This window comes from Pterocles gutturalis, unplaced genomic scaffold (genome assembly GCF_000699245.1).
Source record: "Pterocles gutturalis isolate BGI_N339 unplaced genomic scaffold, ASM69924v1 scaffold5808, whole genome shotgun sequence".
NCBI lineage: Eukaryota > Metazoa > Chordata > Aves > Pterocliformes > Pteroclidae > Pterocles > Pterocles gutturalis.
The window spans coordinates 11026-28885 of record NW_010120314.1 but is presented as its reverse complement, the minus strand read 5'-3'; the positions used below and the strand labels follow the sequence as shown (position 1 = coordinate 28885).

The 17860-nt window shown below is 48.2% G+C and overlaps 1 protein-coding gene across 1 annotated transcript in view; it reads left to right on the top strand.

Annotated features, from left to right (window-relative positions):
- AAK1 (AP2 associated kinase 1) overlaps positions 1-17860 on the top strand; it is a gene marked incomplete at its 3' end in the record, with an annotated part of 40365 nt that overhangs the window by 18701 nt on the left and 3804 nt on the right. The window contains exons 12-18 of the mRNA XM_010076853.1: positions 11-67; positions 3179-3402; positions 4013-4170; positions 4578-4694; positions 6470-6565; positions 15940-16041; positions 17368-17469. Of these exons, the coding sequence (XP_010075155.1) occupies positions 11-67; positions 3179-3402; positions 4013-4170; positions 4578-4694; positions 6470-6565; positions 15940-16041; positions 17368-17469 (856 nt within the window). The remainder of the gene's footprint in view (positions 1-10; positions 68-3178; positions 3403-4012; positions 4171-4577; positions 4695-6469; positions 6566-15939; positions 16042-17367; positions 17470-17860) is intronic.

The window sequence follows — 17860 nt, the reverse complement described above, 5'->3', positions numbered from 1 at the left end:
GCCGCCGCAGCCCCTGGCCCAGCAAAGCGCGGCCCAGGCAGCACCGCCGCAGGAGCAAGTGGTAAGAGCCCTGCAGGAAGGAGTGGGGCAGCGGGATTGGGGTACTGGGAAGTGCTCTCCTGCCAGGTCCCGTGTACTGGGAGCACCCCAGCAGGGTTGGCTGGATTTTTGGGACCCACAGAGACCAGGTAATAGGTGCTCTAGGGCCTGCTGGCACCTAGGGGGTTATTAACTGAGTTGCGGGTTTCAGCCCTAACCTTGCTGCCTCGGAGACGCGTATAGTTGTTTGGACTGCTCTTTCCAATGAGTTGCTGGACTCTGGTGTGTGTGTTCTGGGTCCGTAGAAAAAAGATGAGTAGATGGGGAGGGACTCTTGATCAGGGATTGTGGCAATAGGACGAGGGGTAACAGTTTTAAGCTGCAAGAGGGAAGACTGAGATGAGATATTGGGAATAATTTTTTTCCTGTGCGGGGGGTGAGGCAGTGGCCCAGGCTGCCCAGAGAAGCTGTGGATGCCCCATCCCTGGAGGGGTTCAAGGCCAGGCTTTGGGCAACCTGGGCTAGTGGGAGGGGTCCCTGCCCATGGCAGGGGGTGGCACTGGATGATTTTTAAGGTCCCTTCCAACCCAAACCAGTCTGTGAGTCTGTGATGAGTAGAAAGCAGATGAGAAGATGTAAGTAGCTGCAAAAATTATTTGTACTTAACACATCAGGACGGGCACCAGGCAACAGAACTACTTTGTTGCTGCTTGTTTGGAAAACTTTGGTCTTGAATTCAGGGCTGTGGTGCAGAGGAAGGTGCAAGCAGCCTTCCTGGCTGTTTCTGGCATTGGGGTAACTTTTTTCTTTAATGAATACTACAGAAAGGAGATTTTTCAAAGCACTGTGTCTAAAAATAAATAAATAAATCATCTACTTCACTAATCATCTGAACGTGCATCCAAAAGAAATGCTCTTTACTTGATGGAAAATACAGCTCTCTGCAGCAGGGAAGCAGCCAGCTGTCCGCAGCGTTCGAGGCCGGGGAGCTGTGCCAGAGGGCAGGCTCCCCTCTGCCAAAATGTCTCTGCACTACATATGGGAGGAGGCTGCGCCTTCTGCTTGCACTCCTGCGCAATCCCATCCGCTCTCGCTTGGTTTTGGGAGCATGAAGGGTTGTCCCTTACTCTAGTTGCGTGTTGTAAAGAAAGCTTGTGCAGGCACAAGGAAGCTGCCGGGTATTTTTCTGTACCAGGTTGCACATGTTCAAAGTAAACAGCATCTGATAAAAAACCATTTTGCGTGCACAATAGTTGAGTCCAAGCTAAGGGTCAGTTTGTGCTTGCTTGTTCCTGAGTCGCCAGTTTTTTCAGGTCCTCATCAATCTCTTGAGCATGCTTCCTTTGAAGTAACATCAGGAATTAATTTACTAATGAACTCCATAAGCCAGAGACCTGAGCAGTGCTGGGGAAGCGCTGTTTGCGTTACGCTCTGGTCTGTCTCAAGGCTCTGTCACCCTTTTGCTCTCATATTGATTTTTCAGCGCTAAGCTGGTTGTTAGGGTCGGTGACAAGCTCGGAGCTGGCATGTTCCTGGTCTTGTTATTGTTTTGCTGAATGACCTGGGGCAAGCCAGTTTACTGGAATAGGTGGGAGATTTTCAGTACATGCAGACAGGTTTTGGATGAGGTCTGTTATTACCCTGTTCCTTGTAGAGGAGAAATGCCAGAAATGTAGTGTTGAAGTGCATCTCCAAAGAGCTTGCCTGTGATTCACTAGCACAAAACCAGTCTTAATTGTATTAAATCAGCTGGATTGAAAATTAGCCTTATCCCCTGAGAAGGCTGATCAGAATGGACGCATCTGGACACTTTTCCACCCCTGCAGCAGTCAGGAAGGGAAAAGCAGTGGTTGGCTCATTTAAAAAAATGATAGTGAGCCATGGTCTCTGCAGAGCAGAGTCTCTGAGCAGAAGATACCAAGCCAGGACCCATCAAAACCTTTTCACGTTGTGAAACTTCAGTTTAATCATCTCTGCATTCATTTCTGTGGAGATTTCGGCACTGCCCTTTTAGTTCTCAGCACCAACTGTACTGTTCTGCAGTTACCTATATAGCGAGATGGAAGGTGGGTGCATCAGAAGCAGTCAGGTCAGCTTGCTTCTCAGCCGCAGTGAATTATTCTGCCTGAAAATGCCAGATGAAAAGCAAGACAGCTAACCGCTTGTTTGCCTTGCCCCACTGTAGTAGCTCTGGGTGTGTAAGTCTTTTCTCATTGCCCTCTTAGGTCTTTCCAAGTCTTTTATCTGTCTGCCGTGGTTGCAGATGGCCCGGGATGGTACGGAGCAGGGAACGGGGAGCTGGTGCCCAGGCAGCAGAGGTGGCACGCACAGCTTGCTTCTCTTTGCATTCTAGTTTTCCTGCTTTAAATCCAACCAGGATATCTCACTGACAGACAAGTTTGAAAAAAAGCACAGAATTGGAAGCAATGCTGCTGTTTATCACTACAAAACAGTATTTCAAGTATTTATGGGTTTGTGAGTTTAACACAAGACTAAGGTAATGGAAAAATAAGATCAGTTTGAGGAAACCCCTGGAAGTTTACAAAGGGTTTGTGGCTGGGCTGTCTTGGCTCACACCTCAACCAGATGTACCTCTTTTTCTTCTCCAGATTTTAATATCAAATGTTGCTCCTGTGGTCCTTTTTTTGCTTAAGAGAAAGCCAAGAAAGCTTCTTCCACTTGTTTCTGCAGAAGACCTGTGCTTCCTTGAGGGATTTGACCCATCACACGTTATCTGCTGGAGGGAGCGCTGCTCTTCACCTTGCCCCCGCTCCTTGCATCTCTATGACAAGACTCCTGCACACTTAAGATCTGATTTCTTTTTTTACCTCTGCCCAGATCTCAGCCTCTTTACCCACAAGCAAATTTCTGAGACCAGCTAGCCTTTAATGAAATGTGCTAATAGATGCTTTGCCTCTAGAGGTGCACCGTAGAAAGGGGAGAAAGTCTCTGCTTTACAATTGTAGTAATTCTCCAATGGTCAGGAAATGACCCTGATTCTTTTTTGTTTGCTTTTCCCTTCCAGACTATTCCCAATCCATGACTTGAAGGTCAGATCCTCCAGAATGTAGCTGTTTTGTTATCGTGGCTGTTGTTCACGATCAAGGACATACCGGTTTACTTTCTTTCCTACATGCAGGCACAAATGAGGCAACAGCAAAAACCTCAAACCACGCCCCCCGCAGCAGTGCAAGGGCAGAAGCTGGGCTCTCTCACCCCTCCGTCCTCCCCCAAGACGCAGCGTGCAGGACACAGGAGGATTCTGAGCGACGTGACCCACAGTGCGGTTTTTGGGGTTCCGGCCAGCAAGTCCACCCAGCTCCTGCAGGCAGCGGCTGCTGAAGCCAGTCTCAACAAGTCCAAGTAGGTGGCTGCTCGCTTGGTGTCACAGGGTGTAGGAGGGGGTAGATGAAGCTCTTCAGAGATTTGCTAGGCGAAGCTTGGAGACTAAGGTAGGCAGCAGACTCTGAGGTCTAAATGAGTCTTTGCCTTCCCAAGACCGCGGTTTAGGGCTTGGCATAAAGTTGCCAAAAAACTTCCCCAAGGGCCAGAATTCCTCCTGAGTGCTCCTGGGCTCCCCAAAAGCTAAGCAAACAGGGCCTTCCTCTGGATTACAAAAGCCAGTGTCATTTCAGCCGTTACACCAGTAGCCCTGGTGCGTGCTTCGTGCGTGCTGCTTAGCATCAGCATTTCCCCAGGAACACTTGCTAGGTCACTACTGGCGTGTCTACAGGCAGGAAGGCTCCACGTGAGCATTGCAGAAAGTTGTTTTAAATGGGATGCTTGCGATCTCTGATGCCAGGGTGGTCAAGCAGATCAGGCCAACTGGTCCCAGGTTTCTGGGCATGCACGTACCAAAACTTGTGCTGAGTGTTTTAAGAGGGAAGCGATTGTTTGGACTGGCTCAGTGCTGGCCAGAGGGTTTCAGCTGGGTTATTAATGGCTGTTGTTTGGTTGGGTTGATCACCTCCAGATCTGCGTCCACCACACCCTCGGGTTCCCCAAGGACCTCCCAGCAGAATGTCTACAACCCGCCCGATGTCTCCACGTGGAATCCGTTTGATGATGATAACTTCTCCAAGCTCACAGCTGAGGAGCTGCTCAACAAGGACTTTGCAAGGCTGGGTGACGGTAGGTTGATGGAGGTGGTTTAATACCAGCCTGCTCTCAAAACACAAGGTGGCATGGAGTGGTGGTGCTTTTGGTCAGATGCTGCTGGGGCGCTCCCATGTTAGCGTGGTTCTCTGTGCCTCTAAGAGCTAAATCCTTCCAATTTTCCTTCTCACTCCCTGTCCTCTTTGCTGAGTGGTTGCAATTAAATGAGCATGATCCTTGAAGGGAGAGGTACAAACTGATTTTAGAGTGGCTGTGATCAACTGGTTGTAGAAGCTGCAGTTTAAACTCTGCTTCATCTGCAAGTTACGATTTGCAGGAAGGGGCTTAAGTCACATATTTGAAATAAGTGTCCTAAGAATCTAAGTAAGTAAGCGACCTTCGGAATGGAAGTTTTCCCCCTAAATCTGTGTCTGGCATTTCAGGGAAAGCTCCGGAAAAGATGGGCAGTTCCACAGAGAACTTGATTCCAGGTTTCCAATCTGCTTCATCCGCAGCCCAGGCAGATGCGTTTGGTGGCTCCTCCTTCACTGCTGGGTCAGGTGAGTTTGTGAATCCATCCCACAGGGCAGTGCCCTGGAGAGCACTGCAGAAAAATGGCAACTCTTTATCATAGCCTCTTTAGAAGGAAGGTAAAACTGATGGGCATGGAGCTGGGCCTTGGCACTGAGAGCTGTGGGGTAGGGTTGGCCCTTCAGGAAAGAAGGGAGGGTAGGAACGGCACAAGGACGTGTCACAGTTGGGTAGCAGAGACGGGAGATGCTGTCTGCAGGCAGAGGTGAGGCTTTTGGGGAGGGAAGAAACCAAGTGAGCCCCTTAACTTCACAAGAAGGCTTTTTAAAGCATTCAGTTCCATGCAGCTCATCATTAGAAGTGAAATACGTCGCGTGCGGTAAGGGAGTTCATGCCGAAGGGTGTTCCTGGCCTGCATCTGGGCTGTATGAAGGGGGAGAGGAGCAGAATGTTTCTGCTGCAGTGACCAAGAGAGCAGGGGAAATCCTCAGAGGAGAGCGCGGTTGGTCTCAAAACTGACGTGTTAAATGGTGAAGGCAGGAAGTTTTGCACTGGCTGTGCTCTCTGGGTCCAGAGGGCAGGAGTCCTTGGGTGGTGTAAGGAGCTTTTTTGCAGAGGCCTCTGCGCGTGTGACCTTGTCTGGTGTCTGCTTCAGTACTTGGGTACCGGCATTTTGCCATGAGTAGCCCCTTCTACACCAGAAAAGCCTCAGTGAGTGCTTCTGCTTGTTTCTAGTCCTTCAGCATCCGTTCTCACAGAATGCAGCAAAGACCTGCCGAGGACATTATTGGAGAACTGCTTCCAGGAGCCTGAAATGCAATAATCCTCTCCCTGGTCTTACGCAGCCCTTTGTCACCGGTGACAAACGCACCCGTGTGACGCTTCCTCGCTGAAGCACAACCCTTGGTGACAGGAGTCCTGGGAAGAGATTGAAGAATCCTTTGTGGGGCAAGAAGTGACAAATCCATTTACGCTTATTTCTATTTATAAAAAGAGATTTAGGGGAGCTTATAACTGAGCTTGGTATTGTTGGCTCTCACTGGAGAGTTAAGGAGTTGAAGTCCGTGATGCAGCAGTGCTGGAGGGGGTTGCTTTCTGAGTTTGTCCAGCTCTTCAGGGCCCTGGGAACAGTTTGTAATGTTCCGTCAGCCTTTGGGGAGTGACGTTGAGTAGCAGCAGCTCCAGATTCAGTGTCGTGTACCTTCTGCAAAGCCTGAGAAGCACCTGCGTGTTCTGGGCTTTCTGGACAGTGTAGCATGTTCAGTTCTTTTAGTAGTTGTCTTTAAAATGTGCCCCTTGGCTCTCCTGTCCTCTGGTTTGGCACAGGAAGGTGTCTTGGAGGTTTTCTGGGTGCTGGCACTGAGCTGCGCACTCTAGCCCTTTTCTTTTTCGTTCCTCGTAGATCCGAGGCTGTCTAAGCCTGGCTGATGCAAGATGCTGCATCTTTCATTTCAGACAAAGAGGCCCAACGTGGGGCTGGCCTGCCATGTGGCCTTTAAGGCATTTCACCTTTTGTGCCGCTGCAAAGAGAGATGATAGTACTTCCCTTTCAAGGAATGTTTTGAGATCTGTGGGTTAAACTGTGTTGGAGAGCTACTTGGTAATAGTTGTGTGGGGTTTGCTTTTTTTTTTCTTTTCACTAGCAACATAAACTTGATCTGAGCGTGCGTGTGTGTGTTGTTCTTGTCGGGCTGTAGCTTGGACTCGGTAATATTGAGCTGTGCCTGTGCTGAGATTTTGCTCCATGCTTTCTGCTTTTCTCTCTTCTCTGTTTCACTCTGCCTTTTCTCTTCCCGGTTACCAGCTGAAAAAACGAAAGATATTCTGAGTTTGGACACTAGCCCTCCTCTTCTGACTGTGCCTGATCCGTTCATTCCTCTCCCGTTGTCCGACACGCCAGGTAACTGCAACTGAGTTTATGGAGGGGGGGTGATTTGTTGTTTGTTTTGTACCCTTAATCTTCCAGCTCTATTTCTAGACTCACCTGAAATCCTGGGCCTTAGTCAATGGTGCTGGGCGCTGACGCGCTTTCTGCTGTTGAATATCTCTCTGGTTGCGGGAGTGGTGCTGGGCACAAGAGCTCTCGGTTTTTACGGCAGACCCTTGGGAGACCACAACACTGGTTCAGTATTCAAAGCCAAAAATAATCACGGGGTAATTACCTGTTGTGCCCAAAGCCATTTTGAAGTTGGCCTCCAGCTTGGAAACTAGTTTTTATTATTGTTAATCTTTCCTCTGAAAGTCAGCTCTTTGGCTTCCAAGGTCTGTTGCAAATGTGTGCTTCATGTGAAACACGAGTTAACGTGTAACCTTTTCTGATTTGGCAAAATTTTCTAGTGCAGTTGGTAGCAATTTCCATCTCCTTTGCAGCATTACTTAAAAGTCTTTTCTGCGTGCACATTTCTGACGGCAGCAGCCAACACTTTTTAGCACAAGATTATGTAAGTGCTTAGGAGCTCATCTGCAAAGCAGTGGGATTTGGAATATGGGAATGGTTTGATCTTGGAGTTTCTCTAAGCCCTCTGGTGGATGTGTGTGACAGGTCCCTTCTGGTCACCGAGCCCCAGAGGATGAGAGCTTGTTACAGCTCTCACCTTGTCCTCAGCTCACGCTGTGGATCACTGGTGCTGTGGCAGTAGAGGACCCAAGCTTCAAAACGATTTGCTTGTGCAGATGGCATCTCTCCATGGAAAGCTAAGCAATTCAGGAAAAAAAGCTTTTTTTTTTTTTTCCCCCCTACCTGTGCAGAACTTGCTTCCTTCTGGTTGATGCTCAAAGAGCATGAGCAATGTGTTTTGGTTCAAAAGGGATTTTACTCGTAAATGCTGCAGTTCAAGAAAAGAAGCAGAACTTAGAGGCCCTCTGCCCAGTGTGAGCGCTGGCTGGGAGCTGACTTGCCCAGCGATAATTTGGAAAGAACCTACAGAAGGCAGATGACGGCACGTTTTTCTTCCCCACCCTCCATGAATGCTGTCGCAAACATTGGTTTTCCTGACTTGAAGCCTGTCAGCCCAGACTGCCATCTCATTCTCTGCCAGCGTGCTCAACACACGCAGTGCACACCGAGACGGTAGTTTTCCTTACCGCCTGTTGCATTTTGGTATAGCCAGACCACACGAAGCAGCAGCCACAGCCTGAGCTGCAGGAGCTCTGAAATTCCTCATAGTACAGAAACCACCACGGAGAAATTCCCTGCAACCCTGGGTGCAAATAATCAGGACAACAGCTGTCTGCAGTTTTCGTGGTGCCGGGTCACTTGTCCCACAAATCTGTCCCTGACGGTGGCATATCTCTGCAGGCAGGTGCTAAACCTTCTTTCGCTAATCTCTCTGCCTGCGTGTGTCTGCTCCTGGTGAGTTCAGTGGATCTCCTTCATGGTGGCGAAGCTGGGGGGCAAGGGCGTGCAGGAGATCTGGCTGCCTTGGTCTCCTGCAGGTTCCTGCAAAGGCATCTCTAGTTTATATATATATTTTCTAATGTAAAATTTGAGGCCAGGAGCTCATGAATGCTTTCAAGGACCAGGGCTACGGAGTTATCCTTAGCTTGGAAGACCGAGAGGGGTTGTCTGTGCTGGTAAATTCCACAGAGAAGATAAAAATCCTGGATTTGGTCTCAGGTTTTCAGAACAGAGCCATCTTTGTTCCGTGTCTGCATTACCTGTGTGGAGACATCCCCGGAGCAGAGAGGGCTGGGATGCAAGGGATGTGCTGACTTGGTGTGAAAGGCGTTCTTTCGGGTGTACCCCATGGGATTGACTTCGGGCTCTCAGGACATCAGCATCTCCAGTTGCACGTCTACAAGCTGCCTTAGCTTTGGGCAGAAGCAACTAAATTTCTCGCTAAATATTTGCATTCTGTTTGGAATGTTTTTATTTCTGATAAAACTTTGCTAGTGAATCCCATTGCTCGGAAAACATTTTACATCTGTCTTTTTATAGGCTGGGAGCATGCACAGCCTTTTTGGAAGGAAAAGCGTCAGTCCTTAGCCCTTGGTGACAAGAGCGGTGTTGTTCAGGAAGGCTTTCAGCACAGCCATACTCGAGGCTTTCCTTTGGTGTTTTCCCTGTTTGTCACACAGAGCCGGTTTTGTCGGCTCTCTGCTCTCTAAATCTGTGATAGCTGAGGGTCTGGCTCAGAGCTCAGATGAATTTTTAAATTTTTTTTTACTTAAGCCACAAACTTACTCCGTTTGGCACCTGAGGGTACAGGTGGCATCACTTGAATGTTGGCCAGAGCCCTCCTTGGGCTCTCCCACCTTTCCTCTGCATGCTCAGGACAGATGAACCTATCGCAGATTCTCGAGAAGCAAGTGAATGATGCTTAACCCATGACAAATAGTATTGTGTGCATCCCCGGACAGCCTAAATACGTTCAAATGGAGGAGAACGCTGTCGTGGAGCTACAAGCAACAGATGTGGCTTTAAGTAGGGCTGCTTGTGGGTTTGGCGAGATCACACTCTGTTGTAGTCAGTTAAATGTCTACAGAAAGACAAACCTTGGCCAGCAGCAGGTTCTACAGCCTGGCGTGGATCATGGCGCTGGAGATGCGTGGTAGCTTACAGGAGGCTGGTTACCGTTTGTTGTGTGTAACGAGCTGCTCTGGAAGTGCTTCTAGAGAAGAGGTAATGTTGCACCCTGGAGAAGGCAGAAATATCAGCTCTGGACAATAATCAAGTGGAAATAGAGTAGTTTTCAGTATATTCCTCCTTCTCTGATGTGTAATGGCTGCAATGCTTAATAGAATTGTAACCGGCAAGAGGAGCTGGCAAGAGGGATGTAAAAATATGGCAAAACATCTGTTCAAAGAAGGGTGAATTAAATATTCATGCTGAAAACATTTTTTTTCCTTGTGCATGTGTAGGAAAGTGAGCCAAGTTCTTCTTAATAAGCTTGTTGCAGGCTTCAATGCTGGTCAATCACAACGGAGTGTTTGAGCGGAAGGGTAATTTTTCTGCTCCGTGTGGCTGCTTCATGTCTATGAATATGAATTTAGGGGCATTGGAGGCTAAATTTTGCACAGAGCATTCTGAAGACCTGAAATTAAACTGAGTTACGAAGCTTCAAGTCAGCTCTCTTCCTTTGTCGTTGATGCTTCACCCCATGAACAGTCCCAAGTCCAGGGTTTTTACACCCGTTACCTGCTGTGGGGTTTCTTTCTTTTGACTTCATTTCTGTTGGCATGAATGGAGTTTGGACTAGATTCTGAAAACCTGCTTTGCGGAAGTATTTAATGAGAGGTTTGACCCAGAGCATATGAATACTTCTGCTGGAGCCCCTGTCCCTTGTTAACTGCTGAAACTGAAATCCTTCAGTCCTGTCCTGATGTAGTTACACTCTTCACTCAGAAAGAGTCATCTTGGTGTCAGGAAAGGTTTTCGATGTATCCCCTTGACTCTAGAAACGTGCTCAGGTAAACAGATTTCTCAGTAAGTGATGAGTGGACCCAGTGAAATGCCCTCTGCCAAAAATGTTTTCTTCCAGTTTGGGGTGGGAGCAGGGTCTCCTTGCTCTGGCTCCAGATGAACGTTCTTCTCCCGGGTGCCCTGTGCTGTCGGCAGTCCTGGTGTATTCTCTGCTCTCTGCGGAAGAGGAGAGAGAAGAGCTGGTGGGTGTGGGTCCTTGGCAGCGGAGCAAGCGAGGAGAAGTCGCTGAGCAGCAGCACTGAGGTGCGGGAGCTGAGAAGGAGCAGCTCTGCTCCTTCCTCTCACTGCACGGAGGACAAATCCCCCCCGTGCCGCAGGTCACACCGCACCAGTGCGTGTGCAGGCTGTGTCCCTGTGCCGTGGTACTGGGGGCCTCTCTGCATCCCTGCCCAGTACAGTACTGTCTTTGCACAGTGAGTCCATCTTTTTTTTTTTTATTCCTCTTCAAAAGAGAACGGCTCATTCTTTACAAGTTTACACCAGCATTTACTCCCTGCAGTAATTCAGCGTCTTGGCTGCAGCTGAGAGACAAACGAGTCTTTAGTGTCGTTAGTTATTTGTTTGACGAGCAGCAACACCAAGCGGCCTCTGCACCATTGTCTTGCTCATAACAGAACGTGAAATAAGAGAAATTCCACGTCCAGCACAGCTAAGTAAACGTGCAGACGTAGCTGGGGGAGGAAACGGGCCAAGAAAGCACGCCTGTGCCAGCCGGGCATGCTGGATTCTCATTTTTGATGAAAAGGCAAACGGTGTTGCTTACTAAAGAGTCATTGTCATGTTGGAATTCTCCAAAGCTTTTAAATTGCACTTTAAGGATGAGTTTTTGCCTTATTTCCTTCAGATACTCAGACGTGTGTGTTTTCCTGTTAGCCCGAGAGGATGCGGATCAGGGCAGAGGCAGCAGATATCCCGCGCTGTGATTTCAGAATGCATCCACACCCTTGGCCTGTTTCTAGAGCCAGCTCTCGGAAACGCGTGGCCCTGACATTTAAACATCCTTGCCTTCAAAACCAGGAGTTTTAAGCAAAACTGGATTTTTCTCATTGTGTTGTGATGTGGCTCCAGGAGCCGGGTTTCTGAGCTTTCCCTGCAGTGTGCTAGAGCAGCGTTGGGAGCTGGAGGCGAGTGTCAGGCTGTCGCAACGTTTGAAGAACGGGAAATGGGAAAGGATTGGGAAGTGTTGAGATCAGATCTCTGAAGCTGGTGATTGAGCTCAAGCCATTGACATCCTTGTTGAGACACACGGGTTCGGCTGCTTTGACACGGCCGCTATCGCTGATGTAGGAGGGCTCTTTTATTTTTTGGCACAAAATACCTGATGAAATCTTTTTCATCAGCATAACTCTCTCTACCCCAGGCCCATAAATTTTAAGAAAATACCTGTATGCCCACTTCTGTCTGGGTGTTTGTAACAACTGTAAAATAAAAACTGTATTTCTAGTTAGAACTTATATTTGTACCAAGATGATACGTTGGGAAAAGGTGATTGCAGACATGCACAGACCCGTGGGTGTGTACTGATGGCTTGAGTTTACATCCTGACTTGGGAAAATGCAGAAAGGGAACCGCTCCTCTAGCACCGTGATGAAATAGTTGCTGTGTTACCAACCGAGAGAACACACGGTGTTCTGGTGACTGGGAGCAGCCAAGCCAGTGGACCACGGGAATCCCAACTGAATGAGGGTAAAGAGTATCTGGTGTTTCTTTGAGTTGATCCAAAGGGATGTTATTGGACGAATATTTGAGATCTTGAAAATTAAGCTACGGTTGTTTGATATTGATCTCTTAAGGAGCCACTGCTGAATGTTTTCCTGCTATTCTGGGTGGTGGTTACAAGGTCGCGTGCGTGTGGATTTAAAGCACACCGATTGCTATAATATTTTTTCTTCTGTTTGTGCTGTATAAGAAACAATTCCATTGGACAGAAACTCTGCTAGGAAGATGAAAGTCCAGTGCCTTCCCTTGATTAGTGAAAGTCCTCTGTTGGCGAATAATGTGCGGGGCTTCCTTTAGCCTTTCATACTTGATTAATCGGTAGGCAGAAATCCTCCTGGGTGACTAATCTGGAATTCACCCTCCCACTCGCAGCGCAGTTGACTCGGCCGGATTTTTACACCCTTGTCTTTCTTTCTCAGTTGACATCCGAAGAAAAGAACTCTGCTGTGTGCTCTGTTGAATTCTCTTTCTTTTTGCTATTCCTCCGCGGTACACGAGTGAGTAACGTCCTTGCTGTGTGCGGTGCCTGGCTGGTGGACTTCTTTGGCTTTGAGATGTTGCATCTTGATTGTTCAGTGTGTTACCAACCCGTGGCAGATTTTTTGCCCTCCGTTCCCTTTTTAACTTGCAAGTTTCTCAGGAACCTTTATTCTTTCTAATAGCCTGCTCTAATTAAAAACCCCTTTGCCCTCTCCCATCTTGTGATTTATATTTTTGTTCATAACTCTGGTCCTTCTTAAAATGCTTTCTGCATATACTTACCGGGTATATCGCCAAGTTGAATTGCAGCATGCCAACTCACAGTCCTTGGCAGTGGTGGTGTTGCAGATGCAAAGTCTGTGCAAATTGACTAATTGTAAATCTCAAAAATCAGATTGGTGCATGGGTTGGAAAAGAAGGTCAAAGACCAAAAGAAAAAGGTCAGATTTTTCTCACTGTATTGTCCAAAGCTGTGCTCCTCAACCCACACGTGGGGTTTGATCTTGTGTTCTTCTCCCACGATGTAACTCTGTTAATTCTGCTGATGCTGAGGGGTGTTACTTCCTTCTTGTGTTGATGCAGATCGGAGGAAAGGCTCTTGCTTTCATTCCCGGAGGAAGTGATTTGGTTTCCCAGTCTCTGAAGCTACCAACATCTGCCGTTGGGGATGCTTCTGAGAGCTGGAGGCTCTTGCTTTGCTTTCTCTGCATCGTGTTTTGCTTACTCTGACTAGGAGAGGAAACAATCTGTGATTTCTTACTGTGAGGAGCTGGGAACTTGGGAAGAAAGTGAAACATTTGTCTGAAGGCTGCAGTATGTGGCTGGGCTTTAGCTCTGGGAAGGGTCGACAGGGTGCTTTTCAGTCCCCTGCACACGCTTTTGAGCTTAGGCTCCTTCTCAAGACTTGCTCATGACTCTTGCTTACTCAGCCAGCATCCTCACTGCCTGATGCAAAGCTGTAGCAAATTCTTGCCATCCGGTCAGGACTGAACATGGGCGGAGTAGGAACCCCAGCAGAAAACGAAACGCCAAAGGTCTGAACCGCGCTCGCTGTCCCTGGGACGCGGAGAGCCCTGGAGGATTTCCAGTGGGCTGTCTGGGGAGGAGGGTGCCTCCAAGAGGCAGCCCCAGGTGGGAGCACAGTCATCGATGAAAGCACATGGTGCTCCAGCTGGAGTTTGAGAGAAGCCCTTCAGGAGCTGTATGGTATAAAATATCTTTGTATTGGGTTGTCTTAACCTGGTTTATCCTTGGGCTTGCTCATGTCTCCGTATGAATAACCTGCAGACGTCTTTTGGATTTGATGCAGAAGGATTTCTGACACTTGAAAATCCTGAATTTATCTGCGTGGTGAGATGCAGGGTGTGTTTTGTCCTGTCATGCTCCAGTCTTGAGCTCTATGCATGTGCAAAATTAGTTGCAATGGGCCCTGAAACTGCCGCACAGAGGTTTTCATCTGTTTATTTCTTGTTACGTTGCTGTTTGCTGTGTAACTCAGCCTCTTTGCCATCATGACCACCTCTAAAGTGCAGCTTGGGATTGTGTGCCCACACGCCCAGAGAGTCACAAGAGGCTGGTCCTCTAGTAGCAAAACGTCTCTCTTGGTTGTCTCCAGTAGATCTTTGCTGAGAGGGTGACAGATGGGAGAAGAGCGTGTTCCAGAGAAGTCCGTACACAAGGGTCTAGCCTTCATCTCTTTCTGCAAACGGCAGATCCATGCTGTGTGCCTTTTGCTCTGTTGGTGGAGTCTGGTCCCCAATTGGTGATCACTTCATACACGCGTGACTCGAATGGTTGTGTTTGTACAGATAACGAAAACAAGACTAGTTATCCCAGTTCTTCCTCTTCTTGCACTGCTGGATTTCACATCGCTCGGTGTTGCTGGCTGCTCACCATCTCAGCCATGACTTCATTTGCAGTTGAAGCAATGTTTCTCTTGGAAATTAAACTCCTGCTAGAGAATTCCCTGGGTAGCAGGACCCAAAATGCAGTTCAGCATCGTGAGAGAGCCTGCTCGTTCTTTCTCGGTCTGCATCTCGTTCAGCTGTAGCTGCCTCGTGTTGGTGCACAGGTCGGGTGTGCAGGAGACGCCCTCCTCGAGTCGCCGCGCTGGTCCGTGGAGCTGTGGTGAAGCAGCGGCTGAAGAGCTGGGTTTCTTTGCCACCACAAAGGCAGGTAGTGTTCTTGGGCTTGAATGTCTGATGTGGCGGGATGGGTTTGCCCTTGGCTGGGGGCCGGTCCGTACACACCCGCTGTACTCCAGTACATTCAGGGCTGCTGGTTTGGGTTTTTCCTCTCAGCTGACCGCCCTCAGGCCTTTAGTGGTGTAACAGCTGCCTCGTGGGTCGCTTCTTAGGTTTCCTTCCCCTCCTGGCTGCTTTGCTGTGTTGGCTTGTGAAGTTTTTCATGGGGAGCAGAATTTGTCCTGCTTTGAATAAGTAGTTCCAAAGCCTCTAGGCTATTTCATTATTTACACAGGGCAATAAAAAAGATTGAGAGTGTTACCGTAGATGTAGCGGTGCAACTTAAGCTTTTCTTTGGCTTTTTCAGACTGTGGTGAGTCTCTCATACAGCAGTATTCCAGAGCCTGTGCTGTTGTGAGCACGTTTTCTTTGGATAATAAATAATAACGCCAGCCTTTGAACTCAAAACATAAAATACAGATGTACAAATTCTGTGGCGGGGCCACGGCTCATGCTGATGTTAGATGATAAATGCAGTTGTTCAGCGAGCTGGAACGGCCGGATTTGTCCGTGTGGAGCAAACTTTATCCGTGCTGTTCAACTGAAGGTGGTGACTTCTAGCAAATCCTGAAAATGTGCTTTATCTTCTTGTTCTGTGAAGAAACCCTCGTGAAAACGAAATAATTAAGCTCATTATTGAAAACCTGGTTAGTATGATTGCAAAATCACTCCTCCACCAGATTAATAACGGCAATGAACTTTTTGCCCGGGCTATCTGCATGTCTTTGTACGAAGGATAATGGGAACCCCAGGAGTTGTACCGCTGAGAACGACGTGTCTGATTGGAAACCTGATATTTGAAATAATTAACGGGTAACTAGGCAGCTGCTTAACCCAAGGGCAAGTTCTGATGGCTGATGCTAGTTTCTCAATATTTTCTGGTTTTGCTTAAGCTCTTAAGGGCTAGAAGTATGCTATTCGTGAGCAAATTAATAGGCACTGTATACCTAGCTCTGGCATCTTGGGCTTCTGATCATCTCCTCTATTTCTTCTTGTTATGCAAAGACTAACAAAGACCTCACCAGCATAGGAAGGTGAGAGGGGAAAAATTGCAGGTCTTTTTTTTTTTTCTTTTTTTTTTTTTGTTTTAATTTGATTTTCAATGGATCATGTTAAACTTTTGTGCTTTGGGTAGGAGTGACAGAACTGCATGCTGGTTTGGAGTGGCTCCTTAGGGAGAGGGTGTCCTCAGGGATCTTGGGTGACCATGGGCAGCTGCTGAATAGCTGCCCTCTGATATCTCTAAGTGATAGTTTCATTTGCACACAGAATTGTGCAGATGTTCTTCTGAGGCTGGCACACTGACTATGAGCCACTGAATGGAGCACCTGATTAATGCTGTCTTTTCTTGTATTTTTTTTCTGCTTTTTTCTCTGTTGCCTGCCTTCCTCCTTTTCCCGCTTAACCCAGAAAAACTGATTGAGGGACTCAAATCTCCTGAGACTGCGCTTCTGCTCCCTGATATCCTGCCTCTCGCTGACCCCTTCGGTAGCACGCCAGATGCTGTGAATGGTAAAAAATAAACCCAGGGCACCTCCTCCCCTCTGTCTCCCATGGCATGTCTTGTCCCGCATGATAACTCTGCGTGTTTACCCCCACTGGGCTCTCAAAACAGCCGCTAGTGTTGATGAAAAACAATGGGATAGGAAGTTATGGATTATGCTGAGACAGATCTGCCTTTTCCCCATGAGTTTAACATCTGAACAGTTTGGTATTTGCATTGAGAATCTAGGCTTGCTTGTTTGGGACAAGAACATGGCATGGTTGTGCCTTGGGCGTTCTTCTGGTCTTGGTAGAAGAAAGTTAATTGGGACTGAAGGAGAAGATGCAAAAAATCCTTCCAGTTCTGCTAGACTTTGTGTGTAACCATGGCCAGGCACTGCGCCTGTCTGTCCCTCCATCGACCCTCAGCGGGATGGGGACAGCATCGCCTTTGGCCTGGGGTGTATGCTGAGAATACACGGGCCAGGCTGCCAGGAGCCCAGGCTTCAGGCAGGATAAGGATTTTGGAGCATTGCAGAATCGTATTTTGGTGTACTTCCCAAATGTACTAAAAACTAATAACTGCAGGCTGCCGTTAGTTGCAATCAGCTGCTTTGGTGGTTTTGGGTCCCAGCCAGGGTCCCCGGGCTTAGCTGGCTGTGACCTTGTAGCTTTGAGTAGAAAGGTAGGAAATGAGTCGCCTCGAGAGCAAGACTTTCTCTCTTTTTCTCACTTTTGCAATTTCTGGCAGTTGTCTGAATCCTCTTAGATAATGATCCTGCAAATCCGAGACACACACTGCTATGCAAACAAAAATATTCATTAACCTTTCCTAGGCTGACCAACCAGACCAATGATCCGAGCATTTGAGTGCCTCCTGGTTCTTTGACTTCAAAAAAAAGATCCAACTCCTTGGCTTTGTACACGCTTAACTGGGAATAAGATACAGGCTCCACAGTAGGTACTTTAGTGATCTGTGACTTTAGTGCAAGGGGGCTCCGTAAAGGTCAGGGTTTTCCTTTTGCTGGAGAAGAATCTTGCAAAACCTTGTAGTTATTTGCCCAGCCCCAGGCCTTCTGCATAGCTGCAGGGCAGGCGCTATTAACCTCCAATTCCACCCTCGGGATATTTCAAATTGGGCTAGCACAAATTAAAATAAATCCATTTTAAAAGCACCGGAGAAACTCAAACCCAACAAACCCTTGGGATTAAATTAACATTGGTCTCACTTCAGGCTCTTGCTGAAGGGGTCACTAAAGGATTCAGACAACTGCCGCCCTCGTTCCTCCTTGTGCTGTGTCTCGCAAACTAACCTCTGGCTTCTTCTCTGCTCTGCTGTTTTGCACGTTTGGAAAGGAAAACCTGACGTAGCTGTTGAGAGTCTCATCCCGGGCCTCGAGGCTCCGCTGCCCCAACGCCTCGTGTCGCAGGCGGAGTCGGTTACCTCCAACAGAACAGGTTGGTGAGGCAGGAGGGCGCGGGGGGCCAGAGATGGATCGTACCGGTGTGGGCTGTGTAAATCAGAAAGCATCCTCCGCTTGAACACAAGCGTCTCTCCTCTCTATGCTTTCCGCACTGGTGTAAACTGGGCTTGTGTGTGTTGTGTACGTGGTTCCCAGAAGGTCAGGGTCACTTGTCTCCTTGTGAAGAGCGGGACAGTGTTCCCTCAGCCCACCGCTAAACATCGGTAGGTGTCAGAGTATCGCTCCGATGAAGTGCTTTTGGAGGCTGGAGCAGTCACTGGTTCTTGCCTGTTCCACTGGGCACAGCAGGACGGAGTTCATGCCCCTTTCTTGCTGCGAACGCCTTGATCTGCCCACCGGACTCAACATCTCTTCCGAGTCTCTCG